This window comes from Ascaphus truei, chromosome 1 (genome assembly GCF_040206685.1).
Source record: "Ascaphus truei isolate aAscTru1 chromosome 1, aAscTru1.hap1, whole genome shotgun sequence".
NCBI classification, from domain to species: Eukaryota; Metazoa; Chordata; class Amphibia; order Anura; family Ascaphidae; genus Ascaphus; species Ascaphus truei.
Genome location: NC_134483.1, coordinates 220,750,808 through 220,766,760, shown reverse-complemented (window position 1 = coordinate 220,766,760; position 15,953 = coordinate 220,750,808). Strand labels below are relative to the sequence as shown.

General features: G+C 46.7%; 1 protein-coding gene across 1 annotated transcript in view; it reads right to left on the bottom strand.

Moving 5' to 3' along the window:
• PGGT1B (protein geranylgeranyltransferase type I subunit beta) overlaps positions 1 to 13,978 on the bottom strand; it is a 32,892-nt gene extending 18,914 nt beyond the window's left edge. Inside the window, exons 1-2 of the mRNA XM_075601435.1 lie at positions 13,777 to 13,978; positions 9,774 to 9,892 (exon numbers count right to left, since the gene is read on the bottom strand). Of these exons, the coding sequence (XP_075457550.1) occupies positions 9,774 to 9,892; positions 13,777 to 13,895 (238 nt within the window). The 5' untranslated portion in view covers positions 13,896 to 13,978. The remainder of the gene's footprint in view (positions 1 to 9,773; positions 9,893 to 13,776) is intronic.
• Between the last annotated feature and the right edge of the window lie 1,975 nt (positions 13,979 to 15,953).

The following is a 15,953-nucleotide window of genomic DNA, read 5'->3' as shown; positions in this document are numbered from 1 at the left end:
CCAGAATGCTGTGCAAGAACTGAATTAAATAACCCTGAGCAAAGCGATCGATTACAGGAGAACGGATCGATCTGCAGCTTAGCTAATCATTTGTCAGTGTGCAGATTGTATTGATGCACATGTTGAATGGGGGAAAAAAAAAAAAATATATATATATATTATTTTTAAAACGGTAGCTTGAACTGCAGCTTTAAGACCCTTTGGGTCTCATCAGTGCAATGTATAATGTACCTCTGAATCACACTGATAAGCATGCCGGCCGGTGTAAACCACAATAGAAACCCCGCAATCAAGCCGGACATCAAATGAAGTCAACTAACACCAGCCGCTCAAGATCCAGGTATGCATAACAGGTAACAAAGCCCTCATCAATACGGTTTAAGCACCGGCGGTGAATGATGGACCCATTTGCTTGTAGTAAAGAAAGATGTAATCCCAGCGTGCATCCAGTAGAAAAAAAGATCCGTAGGAATAGAACAAATGATACGAAGCACAGCAAGAAACAAATAAAAATAAATAATAAATGGAGAACTGGAAGTAGCATCAATAGTAAAAAAATAAATAAATAAAAATGTGTTACCGCACGATGCCCGTACAGAAACTGAACACAAACTATGGCGCTTTATCAAAGAGCATAGTCTACAGGTATATCGCCACCTTAAACAGGAGCTGCTCCGGCGGAAAGGCTGCAATCAGTGTCCCACCAGGTAAACTGACCGCCAACCACAAATGTGTCATGGATCCAACCACATAAAAGATGGCCCCCGCTTCCTCGGAGCATCCCAGGAAGATCGCGCAGGTGCAAAATGAAAAAATACACTAATGCATTAAACATAGGTTATTTAGTATACTTAACATAGTAAATGTATGTCAAGTACAAATATTTGAAGAAAAAAAAAAAAACAGAGGATGTTAAACCAACAAATACTGAACAAAATTAACCACAGTATATCCATAAAGTAATCTGTTTTAAATAGATTAAATCATAACAGCATTAATTAATACTGGCTTGGAATAATATCCACCTAATATAAGGAAAACAAAAATGGTACCATAGCTACTAATGCAACAATGTAGCCCTTAGCATAAACAAATAGTTATACTCCATATAGTTAACCTATGCAGGGCACCAACATGTAGCAAGACTAGTATAAACTGCAAAACTCTCAGTCTAGATACAAAAATGGCCAAATAATCTTGACAAAAGTGATATTAGATCTAAACAATAGCTAGATACCAGTTGGGGCTAGATCAAGGCCGCGCAACACTAATCGTAATAAAGTTATTAAATCCATATTCATTCACCTTAGAAAATATATAGCAAGCAATATTGTAAAGATATCTATAACAATCACATATAGTCTAATACCCTATTTCCTCGATTGTAAGACGCCATCGATTCTAAGACACACGCTTAATTTAATAAAAAAAATTGGGGGGAAAAAATCCCACTATATTAAATGTGCAGAATATTTTTGTTTATTTTTTAACTAGCATGGTCACATGACACTTCAATAACCAATGGGGAGAGAGGCAGACACAGAATTGGGGGGGGGGGGGGAGAGAGAGAGAAAATGGAGGGGAAAAGGGGAGGGGGGGAGAATGGAGGGGAAAAGGGGAGGGGAAAAGGGGAGGGGGGGGGAGAATGGAGGGGAAAAGGGGAGGGGGGAGAATGGAGGGAAAGGCGGGGGGAGAATGGAGGGAAAGGCGGGGGGAGAATGGAGGGAAAGGCAGGGGGGTGAATGGAGGGAAAGGCGGGGGGGGAGAATGGAGGGAAAGGCGGGGGGGGAGAATGGAGGGAAAGGCGGGGGGAGAATGGAGGGAAAGGCGGGGGGAGAATGGAGGGAAAGGCAGGGGGGTGAATGGAGGGAAAGGCAGGGGGGGAGAATGGAGGGAAAGGCGGGGGGAGAATGGAGGGAAAGGCGGGGGGGAGAATGGAGGGAAAAGGGGGGGGGAGAATGGAGGGAAAAGGGGGGGGGGAGAATGGAGGGAAAAGGGGGGGGGGAGAATGGAGGGGGAAAAGGAGGGGGGGAAGAGAATGGGAAGGGTGAGAATGGGGGGGGGCAGACAGACAGACAGAGAGACACACACAGACACAGAGAGTGACAAACACACACACAACTACCTCTGCACCTCCTGCATTTCACACGGGGATTCTGGGCAATGGATGTGCCCTGACAGATCTTCGATCCCTCTGCACCTCATGGGGGGCGGGGGTGGGGGCGGGGGGGTGATCGCAGCCATGTGCTGTTTCTGCACACTGTGAATATCCCGGCCGGTATCTGCAGCAGCGCCCCCTAGCAGATTTTTTTTCTTTTTTTAAATACATCGATTCTAAAACGCAGACCTATTTCAGCCATGTGAAAATAGGGGGGGAAAAAGTGCGTCTTAGAATCGAGGAAATACGGTATATTGGTTTAAACAAAAGTGATAGCCAATAACATAATTATAAACTAACATTGCAGATTAAGACATAATCATGCCCAAATCTAACTCCAACAAAAGGATAAATTGCACACAAAAAAAAAAAAAAAAAATTTCCCACAAACATGTATATACATATGGAAAGTGAAAAAAAATATGAAAAAACAATCAGACCTCCTTGGTTCCCCTAGAAGAAATCATGTCCAGTTACAGGAAATGCTTAATATCCCATTCTGTATGAATTCCTTTAGGGGATATTTTGTATCCGCAAGTTGTGTCTGCGGTCCCGGTTTTCTTGGTCCTCTATGCAGTCATTTAGTGCACTCATTTCATGCCCTAATCTGTTTATTTCGTCTGCCGAGGATTGAGATTGGAGTATATCCTCCATTCCGTCTGTTCTTTGAGAGTGTACTTATACCTGTTTTGAGACCATTTATTGCAGTATTTATATCTTCTTGGAAGCTCTGTCTCATTCTTGAAGAGCTTTTCCATATACCTGTACTCTTTGGTCAGGTCCTTGCTTTCTGTGTCCTCGTGCAGCTGCTCGCGGGTTGTCTCCACCGGCACACACGTTGCGGTCCCCTCTTGGGAATCTGTGTTATGCTCCACTGAGCGCTGCTGCAAAATACTTAGATACGTCCTGATTTTGCGTTCTTTTGGCTTTCCCAGCCATTGTGTCTCAGAGTGGATGATTTCCACTGAAAAGTGTTTAAATCTTTTGCGGTTTGTGCTCTATCTGATCTTTTTCTATAGGAGGGTCTCGGGAGCTCTTCTCCTAGGCGGCCATACTCTGACGTTACCGGATGTCTCTGTTTAATAGTTTATTCAAGCACACAACAAATTCTCTTACTTGGAAGCTCTTTATGATACCAAATAGTGCCACCTGCTACTAAAAGTCGACTACTCAATAAAAACGGATCTAAATATAGCAAGAAAACGAGCCAGAGATGTACAACCTTCAAGATCATTGAGATCTGTCAATGCTTGACCATAAAAAGGCATTTTAATGGATAAGTACTCCACTATGAGACCGATGGTGCCAAAGAACAGGTACACTGACCCCAAATCAGAGACAGCTAATAAGTCGGAACACACACACACACACACACACAACACACACTTTCTTTAGGAAAGCCATTATTCACCCTTTCAGTGCCAGAGCTCTTTAGCACACTGCTGAAGTATTTTTTTTATTATTTTAACATTTATACTTTTTTTTTAATATTTATTTTTATATTCCATTTTTTAAATTTTATTTTCATATTTATATCCATTAAATATTTTCTATTTCTGCCACCCCACTACCATTATATTGTCTCTCTTCACGATTACATGCTTATTGTTCATATGCTGTAATTTTTTGGTCTCGGTTCTGTGTTTGTGCGACATTGGTCTCTTAATGTGGCTTCTCATCTATCTAAACCTCTCTTTAGTTTAGATCCATTGTATGTCATCGTGTCTACCATTTGTCTTTGCATTATGCACATTGCTGTTACTACGATTGACAACTATTGCCTTTAAACAGCTGTGTGCATATTGTATTTTCTATTCTGACAATTTTGCACCTACTATGGCACTTTATTTATATTTAATATTATTGCAAATGCCTATTTATCCATGTGTAACATGGTATAATTAAAGCCTTTTTTCCCCTCCATCCCACTAATAGTGTGGGAGTAGTACCATTAGTGTTACTTATTCCATGACACTCTTAATATTTTCATTTAGCAGAATGTTGTAAACTGGTATTGAACCTGATCGCTCATATTATGGTCTCTACTTGAATTTATTATGTACATTTGTTTCCATTCTGTTACCATAGTCCCTCCTCTCATCGCGCTCTTTTTCATTCATCTCAGTTACTATATGTCATGATGTTTAATCATAGCCTCTGAAACACTGGTCACCAATGTTTTCTATTTCAATCAACTGTGATTGTTTATTATGCGCAGCTGTTGGTTGGGAATTGACTATTTAAGGACTCCCAGCAACTCACTGGCTACAGCGCTGATGAAGTAACATTACCGGTGATGAACGCGTTGGGACAGCCCCTTACCTGCGTGTTGCCTTCACGCTCAAGTGCCCTCTGGAGTCTGGTGGAGATTCCTGTTAGGCTGAGGCCCCACTGCGGTCTCCGGCGCGTGCGCGCGGGCCACCAGCCCCTTACCTCGTGTGTGCTGGTTCCCGCTGCCGCCTTCCGACACCACTGACTGCGTGCTGTGACGCGTCAGCCTGCAAGAAATGCAAGCTTCTGGTGATCAGAAGCGCCGACGCGTCACGTGGTGCACGAGTCAGCCAATGAGGAGGGGAGCTACGGCAAGCAAGGCGGCCGCGTGCAGTGGGGCCTCGGCCTTAGGCTAAGGCCCCGCTCCCAGAGTCAGCGCACCCGCACTGCAGACAGGCGGTGCGCTGACATACACAGACCTAGGGAGCGGGAGTGGGAGGCTTGACAGGGAGGGGGGGCGTGGCTTGAGCGGAGGGACCCGCTACTCTCCCCCCCCCTCCCTCCACGGACTCGAGCTGGAGCTGCTGAGGGTAAGTTTAAACACACACACACGCAGGCACTCATACATACATACATACATATACACACACACACACACACGCAGGCACTCACGCACTCATACACACACACACACACACGCGCACACACATGCAGGCACTCACGCACTCAGGCATACACACACACAGACAGGCACTCACCTGCTTTCACTCCACACTCCTCCCCGCTCCCCGAAGCCTCTCCTCCTCCCGAAGCCTCCCCTCCCCATTGGCTCACAGCCACAACACATGACGCGTCAACGCTAGGAAACACCATTCTCTTGTGTCTCCTAGCGGCTGACGCGCCACAGCGTGTAGTCAGCTGTGCCGCCAGGGGGGACCGGGACCGGCTCGCGAGGATTCCCCTGCTGGTGGGGAACTCGCGACATGGCCGCCCGCGCCAACGAGCGCAGCGGGACCGAGGCCTTACTCTGCATCTCATGTGATTGATTCTCGTCGTTCCCTTAACATTTTGGCGTTCATCTCACGCTGGGACTGCTCCAGCCGTAGACCTGCTGCTGCAGGGATGCGAGTAGCGGAAACTGCTCATTGCGGATGCCAGTGGATACTCCCTCACTCCGACTGTCATGAGACTTATTCTCACAATGTGATTTTACACGCCACTCGTGAGTGTGCCCGTGTTAAGGCTTTTTTTTATTTTTGTACCACTAAATTTGTAACCAGATTTACACTATGTGGTGCGCGCTCTCTCTCCCTCTATCTAATTACCTTTGGATGTACTGTAGCACAGTCCCGTTGAGAGCTGCGGAACTGCCACTGCAAATCGGACCCTTTGGTCTTCATATGAGACTCTGGTTTCTTCCTTACAAAGATCACTGCAGGATTGCTTCTGCATACGCTTTTTAATTATTTCATTCTTATCTGTACACTGTTTTGCACTCAATTTCATTTCCTTGACCATTCACCATTACTATGTTATTGACACACACACACACACACACACACACACACACACACACACACACACACACACACACACGAAGGGACCTGAAAGCATGCACTCTAAGCATCAGTTAGCCAGTAATGGTATCTACATCTTTCAGTATGAGATACTTAAATACTAGTGCAGCCCACTTACTCCATGCACCTGGAGCACAACATGCACATTAGACCTCCAAACAGATGTGTATAAGCCAATTTCAGGCAACAAACTAATCACAGGTCAGGTGTGTGATCCCCAGAGATCTGAATGGGTAGCGCGTGTGTGATCCCCAGAGATCTGAATGGGTAGCGCGTGTGTGATCCCCAGAGATCTGAATGGGTAGCGCGTGTGTGATCCCCAGAGATCTGAATGGGTAGCGCGTGTGTGATCCCCAGAGATCTGAATGGGTAGCGCGTGTGTGATCCCCAGAGATCTGAATGGGTAGCGCGTGTGTGATCCCCAGAGATCTGAATGGGTAGCGCGTGTGTGATCCCCAGAGATCTGAATGGGTAGCGCGTGTGTGATCCCCAGAGATCTGAATGGGTAGCGCGTGTGTGATCCCCAGAGATCTGAATGGGTAGCGCGTGTGTGATCCCCAGAGATCTGAATGGGTAGCGCGTGTGTGATCCCCAGAGATCTGAATGGGTAGCGCGTGTGTGATCCCCACAGATCTGAATGGGTAGCGCGTGTGTGATCCCCACAGATCTGAATGGGTAGCGCGTGTGTGATCCCCACAGATCTGAATGGGTAGCGCGTGTGTGATCCCCAGAGATCTGAATGGGTAGCGCGTGTGTGATCCCCAGAGATCTGAATGGGTAGCGCGTGTGTGATCCCCAGAGATCTGAATGGGTAGCGCGTGTGTGATCCTCAGAGATCTGAATGGGTAGCGCGTGTGTGATCCTCACAGATCTGAATGGGTAGCACGTGTGTGATCCTCACAGATCTGAATGGGTAGCACGTGTGTGATCCTCACAGACCTGAATGGGTAGCACGTGTGTGATCCTCACAGATCTAAGATCTGAATGGGTAGCGCGTGTGTGATCCTCACAGATCTAAGATCTGAATGGGTAGCACGTAGACATTCTTTCAAGTCAAATTGCTCTTTACGGAGTAAGCAAAATAATACAATAGTTTTGTGACCAATTCAAAACAAAGGCTGAAGTAACAGATTGACCCGTTGAGGAAGAAAAACTTGTGGTGCAGTACCATTAACAACGGAATCAGACATTTGGTTGCAGTCATTTTGCCACAAAAAAATGGCCGCCGACGCTTTGCCACGTCTCACCCCTGTCGCCGATCCGCCGTTGGAATCCTCGCCGCTTCTAAGGTAAGTTTAGCGGCGAAGTAGCCAGCGGTGGCAGAAGCAGGGCGGGTTGCGATAAAGTTCCGGCAGCCATTTGGTCACCGCCCACAACTAAAATGGCCTAGACAGCATTTACTAACCAGGTAAGAAGATATTGAAGCTCACAAACATCCAGCCCCACAGATGGGGTGAAAGTCTCATGGCAGAGCTTTCAGAGGAGTTCCGATACTGCAGATGTCATTTATCAAGCAGTATTAAAAACAGCAAAATGCATAGGGAAGGAACCGCCCCTTAGCTGGAGATTATGCTGCTGCACCTGGGGCCTACCCAAGCGATGTCACTGCATGGGAACGCAGTCGAAGTTCGGAGATGTGCAGGATGAATGTGGTAGAGAGCGGCATCTGCAGTATCAGGACACCTCAGCGGAAAACACTGCTCTGAGTACGATTCATCCCATCTGTGGAGCTCGATGTTTGCAAGTGTTTGAGCTATATACTAATTAAAGAATGCGCTCAACATACAATGTGATCTAAACTAAATAAAAGAGTATGGGGTAGGTGCTGCTTGAAAAAGAACTGTTCCCAGTTCTGAGTGAAAATATTTCCAAGAGAATCAGCACACCCCAAATAAAAAAAGGGGAAAAAAATAGTGATGCACGTTCACAGAAATGTTCAGCAAATTCAATGGTGAGGTATGCACTTATATGAAAGTGCCTGAGCCCAGGCTATAAAAGGTTTCTTTGCTCCTCTGCTCCCACCGTGGATAACAGAAGGATTCTGAAGCCTCTTCTTTAAAAAAATAAAAAAAAAACTGTACTTTTTAAGAAGAGGCTTCAGAATCCTTCTGTTATCCACTGTGGGAGCAGAGGAGCAAAGAAACCTTTTATAGCCTGGGCTCAGGCACTTTCATGTAAGTGCATACCTCACCATTGAATTTGCTGAAGATTTCTGTGAACGTGCATCATTATTTTTTCCTCTTTCTTTCTCCCTTATTTATTTTGAGGTGCGCTGATTCTCCTGGAAACAAGTGTTTGAGCTAGAAGATCTATTTGTCTGTTTGTATAGTAATTTAAGGATAATGCACCATTAGGAATCCTTTCTTCATAGATTTTGGTTTCTCCATGCACCTGAGCAACAAAGAGCAGCATAATGTGAGCACTGATATTCTGGGCCCACCGAAACAGCCATCCACACTCTTACTGCTACAGAGCAATTAGAAGCCAGGACCTCCTCACTTAAACCCTGTGCCATCAAGCAACTTGTCTCACTCCAAGAACAAAACCCCACACAGATCAACAGCCTGTCAAAAAAACAAAACCAACAGAAAAATGAAGGAGCAGTATGTGATTGTGGGAAAATGGTATCCAGCGCTCAAAGAAGCTGGAAACCTACCACAGCCAACAGAGAGAATACACTCAAGCACCCTACCTACTGAAGGTAAAAGACCCAAAGCAGAGACAGACCGTGTGCCAGTACAAAATGAGCGCCCACAGCCTGGAAATGGAAACATGCAGAACTGGAAGCCCCGGGAGAGGAGACTGCGCCAGCGATGTGAGCTAGAAGATGAAACCCACTTCCTCCAGTGTTGCACACAATACTCTGACGTGAGGAGTGCCCACCTGGAGAAACTCGCAGTTCTTATCCAGAACTTTAATAATATAGAAAAGAACCAAAAAATAGCGATCCTCCTGGGAGAAAATGAAACCACAGCAGAACTGGCTGCACACTATATCAGCATCAGCCACAGGACGAGACGCCCACTAACCCCCACACCCCTGTGTGTAACTTACCCATGTACCGTGCAATCATTATACCCTACCCCTTATAATTCATGTAATGTGTAATCATTGTACCCTACCCCCGAGTTATTCATGCTTTGGTAATACTGAAATGTTACATCATTCCAATAAAGCTGTTTTGTATATTGTTTCCATTATGTACACAGGACTGTTTTTCTCCGATTTTATACTACTATTCATTTTGTACTACTTTCTATTCTGATTTTTTATGATTGCCTGCACTTTGGATCAGCCCTTACATTTGTTTGCAGATATTTTATTTGCACATTTTCCTATTCGTCTGACCCATTGAGGGCAACAAAGGCGCAATGTGCTTCAGGATTCTGCTCACTGCTGCAAACCCACATTAGGTCTCATGTCAACTGACCGCACTGCTCAGTTTGAGTTTTTTCCTTAACCTCGTTTAAATGATCTGCCCAACACTTTTAAATTGCCCATCTCTGGCAGAAAGTGAAACGTTCTGTTTTTAACCACTGTGCACATGATGCACCATATAACAGCATAGTTTCAGTTTGCATTCCTAATATCCTGTACCTCTTCTTTTTAGAAAATTAAGTGGGCAAAACCTACAGAGCTGCACAATTTCCTCCTTAAGGTTACACACAGCATTATGGGCAGGTAGATGTGTGCAAGATGAAGATGTTCCAAAAGCCCCCAACAAATGTATTCGGGTTACTCAGTTTCATTATTAAAATAAGCTTGAAAGATGCATAACGGTTACATTATACTAATGAAACAAAGTTGCAGGTTTAAAATACACTCACTGTCTTCCGTAGGAAGGACTTGAAGGGAATAAATCCAGTCAACAATGTCGGCTTTGTCTACCACATCCAACGAATCCAACATATCCAGACCAGAGAGTGCAAAAAATGCAATGGTTAATCTAAAACAAAAAGGACGATACAAAAACAGAACTTCCCAATTAGTAATGAAATAAACCGTAACCCTTTGAGTACCAGAGGTGGAAACAAATAGCACAAAACGTGTGCCCCTCTGAAATTCAAGGGGTTAGCATGGTAGCAGTGCATGTTAAATTGTTTAGGCATACTTTCTGTATATTATATTGCTATTATTGCTAAGCCCCATTGAACGCTCCTTCAGAACGTCCATTTTATAAACAAATGATGAGTGCTCATTCTCACCCCATGTAACAAGCCCTGCCATATTTAGATAGCTCTTCACACCTGTAACATACCTGCCATAATAAAATAACACATAATGGGAATAAGCGCTTCAGACATGACAGTAACATTAGGAAAGGGAGCCTCTGCCCCAAAGAGATTAGAATCTACATGATAAGTAGGGAGAACTTAGAGACAATAGGAGGGTGTTCTGGTAAGTGCGTCTGCAAAGGGTCAGGGCCAGTGCTTATGTGGTGTATAGTATCCGTGTGTAACTGTTACAAGTTAATATACACAGTGTATATGTTATGTAGTATACAAAATGTACGTATGTCTTCAGTATGTACGTATGACTTTACTTATATAGCGCCATTAATGTGCATGGCGCTTCACAACAGTAATACACGTGCCAATCATATAATAACAAATAAAGATATCGCATAATGGGAATAAGTGTTTCAGACATAAAAGTATCATTTAGGAAAAGGAGTCCCTGCTCCGAAGAGCTTACAATCTAATTGTTAGACAGGAAGAACGTACAGACACAGTAGGAGGGCGTTCTGGTACGTGCGTCTTCAAGGGGCCAAGCTTTATGTGTGAGGTATATAGTGTCAGCCACAGAGCTACTCATATGCTTCCTTAAGCAGGTGTGTTTTGAGGTGGGTCTTAAATGTGGATATAGAGGGTGCTAGTTGGGTATTGAGGGGAAAGACATTCCAGAGGTGTGGGGCAGTCACTGTGAAAGGTTTAAGGCGGGAGAGGGCTTTAGATACAAAAGGGGGTAGAGAGAAGACATCCTTAAGTAGAACGCAAGAGTCTGGATGGTGCATAGTGAGAAATTAGGGCTTAGATGTAAGGAGGGGCAGAAGAGAGTAAAGCTTTCAAAGTGAAGAGGAGAATAGAGTGCGAGATGCGGGATTTGATCGGAAGCCAGAAGAGGGATTTCAGCAGGGGAGACGCTGAGACAGATTTAGGAAAGAGTAGAGTGATTCTGGCAGCAACGTTTAGGATAGATTGTAGGGGAGACAGGTGAGAGGCAGGAAGGCCGGACAGCAGGAGGTTACAGTAATCGAGACGGGAGAGAATGAGGGCCTAAGTCAGAGTTTTAGCAGTCGAGTAACAGAGGAAAGGGCGTATCTTTGTGATATTGCGGAGGAAAAAGCGAACAGGTTTTAGCTACCTTCTGAATGCGAGAGGAGTCAAGTGTGACCCCCCTAGGCAGTGGGCTTGTGCTACTCGGTGTATGATAGTACTTCCAACATTAATGTGGAAGGAGGTAATAGGGCCAGGTTTGGGAGGAAATATGAGGATTACATGTGCTACATGTACACACACACTATGGGTTCACTTCTGTGATGCACAGTGTACATAATGTTCCTACCAGCCCCACATGCCAGATTCATATCAACCGCACACACGATGTATATCCACAAACATATAAATCACCAAGGGCTGAAATAAGTGAGATTTGTGGGATCCAAACAGGAAAAAGGTGACCAATAATTGGAAATCTACTGCCTATCAGTCTTTAAGATAACAGGAGTTTAAAACAAAGCTATATATAGTTCAGGTCAGATGGCATACGTACTGTACACTGTGTACATGCCGTTCATGTGACAGGGTGTACGTAAACTCTATATAATGTTCACGTTTTATGTCATACACTATACATATAACATTCATGTCAAAGGGTGTAGATACACTGTGTACAAATGTGTCTATTACTCTTAACAGCAATGAGCTAGAAGGTGCATATATTGGTCCCGTGTCTTGGTGCTCACGCTCACACACACGCACAGTGCATATAACGGTCCCGTGTCACGGTGTGCACACACACAAACACACTGTCCATATAACGTCATGTGTCACGGTGCTCACACACACACACACACACTGTCCATATAACGTCACGTGTCACGGTGCTCACACATAGACACACTGTCCATATAACGTCACGTGTCACGGTGCTCACACACACACACTGTCCATATAACGTCACGTGTCACGGTGCACACACACACAAACACACTGTCCATATAACGTCACGTGTCACGGTGCTCACACACACACACACACACACACACACACACACTGTCCATATAACGTCACGTGTCACGGTGCTCACACACACACACACACTGTCCATATAACGTCACGTGTCACGGTGCTCACACACACACTGTCCATATAACGTCACGTTGCTCACACACACACACTGTCCATATAACGTCACGTTGCTCACACACACACACTGTCCATATAACGTCACGTTGCTCACACACACACACTGTCCATATAACGTCACGTTGCTCACACACACACTGTCCATATAACGTCACGTTTCTCACACACACACTGTCCATATAACGTCACGTGTCACGGTGCTCACACACTGTCCATATAACGTCACGTGTCATGGTGCTCACACACTGTCCATATAACGTCACGTGTCACGTGCTCACACACACACACTGCCCATATAACGTCACGTGTCACGGTGCTCACACACTGTCCATATAACGTCACGTGTCACGGTGCTCACACACACACACACACACACACTGTCCATATAACGTCACGTGTCACAGTGCTCACACACACACACTGTCCATATAACGTCACGTGTCACGGTGCTCACACACACACACACTGTCCATATAACGTCACGTGTCACGGTGCTCACACACACACACTGTCCATATAACGTCACGTGTCACGGTGCTCACACACACACACACACTGTCCATATAACGTCACGTGTCACGGTGCTCACACACACCCTATCCATATAACGTCACGTGTCACGGTGCTCACACACACCCTGTCCATATAACGTCACGTGTCACGGTGCTCACACACACACTGTCCATATAACGTCACGTGTCACGGTGCTCACACACACACTGTCCATATAACGTCACGTGTCACGGTGCTCACACACACACTGTCCATATAACGTCACGTGTCACGGTGCTCACACACACACTGTCCATATAACGTCACGTGTCACGGTGCTCACACACACACTGTCCATATAACGTCACGTGTCACGGTGCTCACACACACACTGTCCATATAACGTCACGTGTCACGGTGCTCATACACACACACAGTCCGTATAATGTCACGTGTCACGGTGCTCACACACACACACACACGTCGCATGTCACAGTGACACACACACACACACACACAGTCCATATAACATCACGTCACGGTGCACACACACTGTCCATATAACGTCACGTGTCACGGTGCTCACACACACTGTCCATATAACGTCCCGTGTCACGGTGCTCACACACTGTCCATATAACGTCCCGTGTCACGGTGCTCACACACACTGTCCATATAACGTCCCGTGTCACGGTGCTCACACACACTGTCCATATAACGTCCCGTGTCACGGTGCTCACACACACTGTCCATATAACGTCCCGTGTCACGGTGCTCACACACACTGTCCATATAACGTCCCGTGTCACGGTGCTCACACACACTGTCCATATAACGTCACGTGTCACGGTGCACACACACACTCGCATGTCACGGTGCTCACACACACTGTGCATATAACCCCCCTCCCTACATACATATCTATAAGATATAAAGTCATACACAGTATATTAGAGAGACTGTCCCTTACCTGCTGGTCTCCAAGGAGGAGCACTGCTCGGGCAGAGCCTGCAGGCTGCGCTGGAAGTATCTCACGTGTCGGTCCGGCAGAAAGAGCAGCCTCTCCTCGGGCAGCTCATCCTCCGCCATCTCCCCCGCTGGCCAGGCCTCCCGCCGCCGGGCTCACAATGCCACCACTTCCTGGATGAGCGGAAGCCGGATGCGGCGCCATGGCGACCGACTGCTGTTATCGCGTGACCGCGGCTCCTGGGACGCACGTGAGTAATCAACAGGGTGACAGCCGGCGCCATGTTGTGGTTGGCAGCAAGGCTGTGGGAAACCTATCACTGCATACAGCTGGTTTGCACATATTACGATTTTTCTTTCGCTTACAAATGTTCTTGTTGCTATGGTCCCTCCCACACAGTAGGCAAGAATTAATGTATACATATATATGAATGTGTAAGTAGATACACATCACATGTTATGCAACTTCTATGAAATAAGCTTCCACATTCAATGATATAAAAATGAACATGTTTCCTTATGTGTTTGCACAGAAAGACACAAACATTCTAACTTTGTTCAGTTCAAAAGAAATAAACGTGGTGTAATTGTGGCAAACTGAAGGAATGAGACAACTCGCCACTAAGAAATGATTAAGGGGTTAACTTGAGGAGCTTTAGGGTAAGGAGTAGGGTGACCATTCGTACCGGTTTTACCGGTACAGTCCCGGTTTTTTGAGGCCTGTACCGGTTTAAGTCTGTCCCGGTTTTTGTCCCTGGTCCCGGTATTGCGGTGCAGCGGCGGTGAGGAGAATGCGGCGGCCGGTAAGTATTGTCTATGTGCGTGTGAATGCTGCCGGGGGGACTGAATGATGGAGAATGCCGGGGGCGGGACTTAGAATGCCGGCCGGCATATCTGTGTCTGTGTATCAGTGTGTGTATCTCTGTGTGTGTGTGTGTGTATATGTGTATCAGTGTGTGTGTGTGTATCAGTGTGTGTATGTGTATCAGTGTGTGTGTGTGTATCAGTGTGTGTGTGTGTATCAGTGGGTGGGTGTGTGTATCAGTGTGTGTGTGTGTGTGTGTGTGTGTATCAGTGTGTGTGTATCAGTGTGTGTGTGTGTGTGTGTGTGTGTGTATCAGTGGGTGTGTGTGTATCAGTGTGTGTGTGTGTGTGTGTGTGTATCAATGGGTGTGTGTGTATCAGTGGGTGTGTGTGTGTATCAGTGTGTGTGTATCAGTGTGTGTGTGTGTATCAGTGTGTATGTGTGTGTATCAGTGGGTGTGGGTGTATCAGTGGGTGTGTGTGTATCAGTGGGGGTGTGTGTATCAGTGGGGGTGGGGGTGTATCAGTGGGGGGGTGTGTGTGTATCAGTGGGGGTGTGTGTGTATCAGTGGGGGTGTGTGTGTGTATCAGTGGGGGTGTGTGTGTGTGTATCAGTGGGGGTGTGTGTGTGTATCAGTGGGGGTGGGGGTGTATCAGTGTGGGGGGTGTGTGTATCAGTGGGGGGGGGGTGTGTATCAGTGGGTGGGTGTGTATCAGTGGGGGTGTGTGTATCAGTATCAGTGGGGGGGTGTATCAGTATCAGTGGGGGTGTGTATCAGTATCAGTGTGTGTGTAACAGTATCAGTGTGTGTGTGTTTGTGTGTGTGTGTGTATCAGTGTGTGTGTCAGTGGGTGTGTGTCTCTCTCCCTCCCTCTCTCCCTCCCTCTCTCTCCCCCACCCTGTCTCCCTCCCTCTCTCCCTCCCTCTCTCTCCCCCACCCTGTCTCCCTCCTTCCCTCCCACCCTGTCTCCCTCCTTCCCTCCCACCCTGTCTCCCTCCTTCCCTCCCAACCTGTCTCCCTCCTTCCCTCCCACCCTGTCTCCCACCCTGTCTGTCTCCCACCCTGTCTCCCTCCTTTCCTCCCACCCTGTCTCCCTCCTTCCCTCCCACCCTGTCTCCCTCCTTCCCTCCCACCCTGTCTCCCTCCTTCCCTCCCACCCTGTCTCCCTCCTTCCCTCCCACCCTGTCTCCCTCCTTCCCTCCCACCCTGTCTCTCTCCTTCCCTCCCTCCCTGTCTCTCTCCCTGTCTCCCTCCCTCCCACCCTGTCTCCCTCCTTCCCTCCCACCCTGTCTCCCACCCTGTCTCCCTCCTTCCCTCCCACCCTGTCTCCCTCCTTCCCTCCCACCCTGTCTCCCTCCTTCCCTCCCACCCTGTC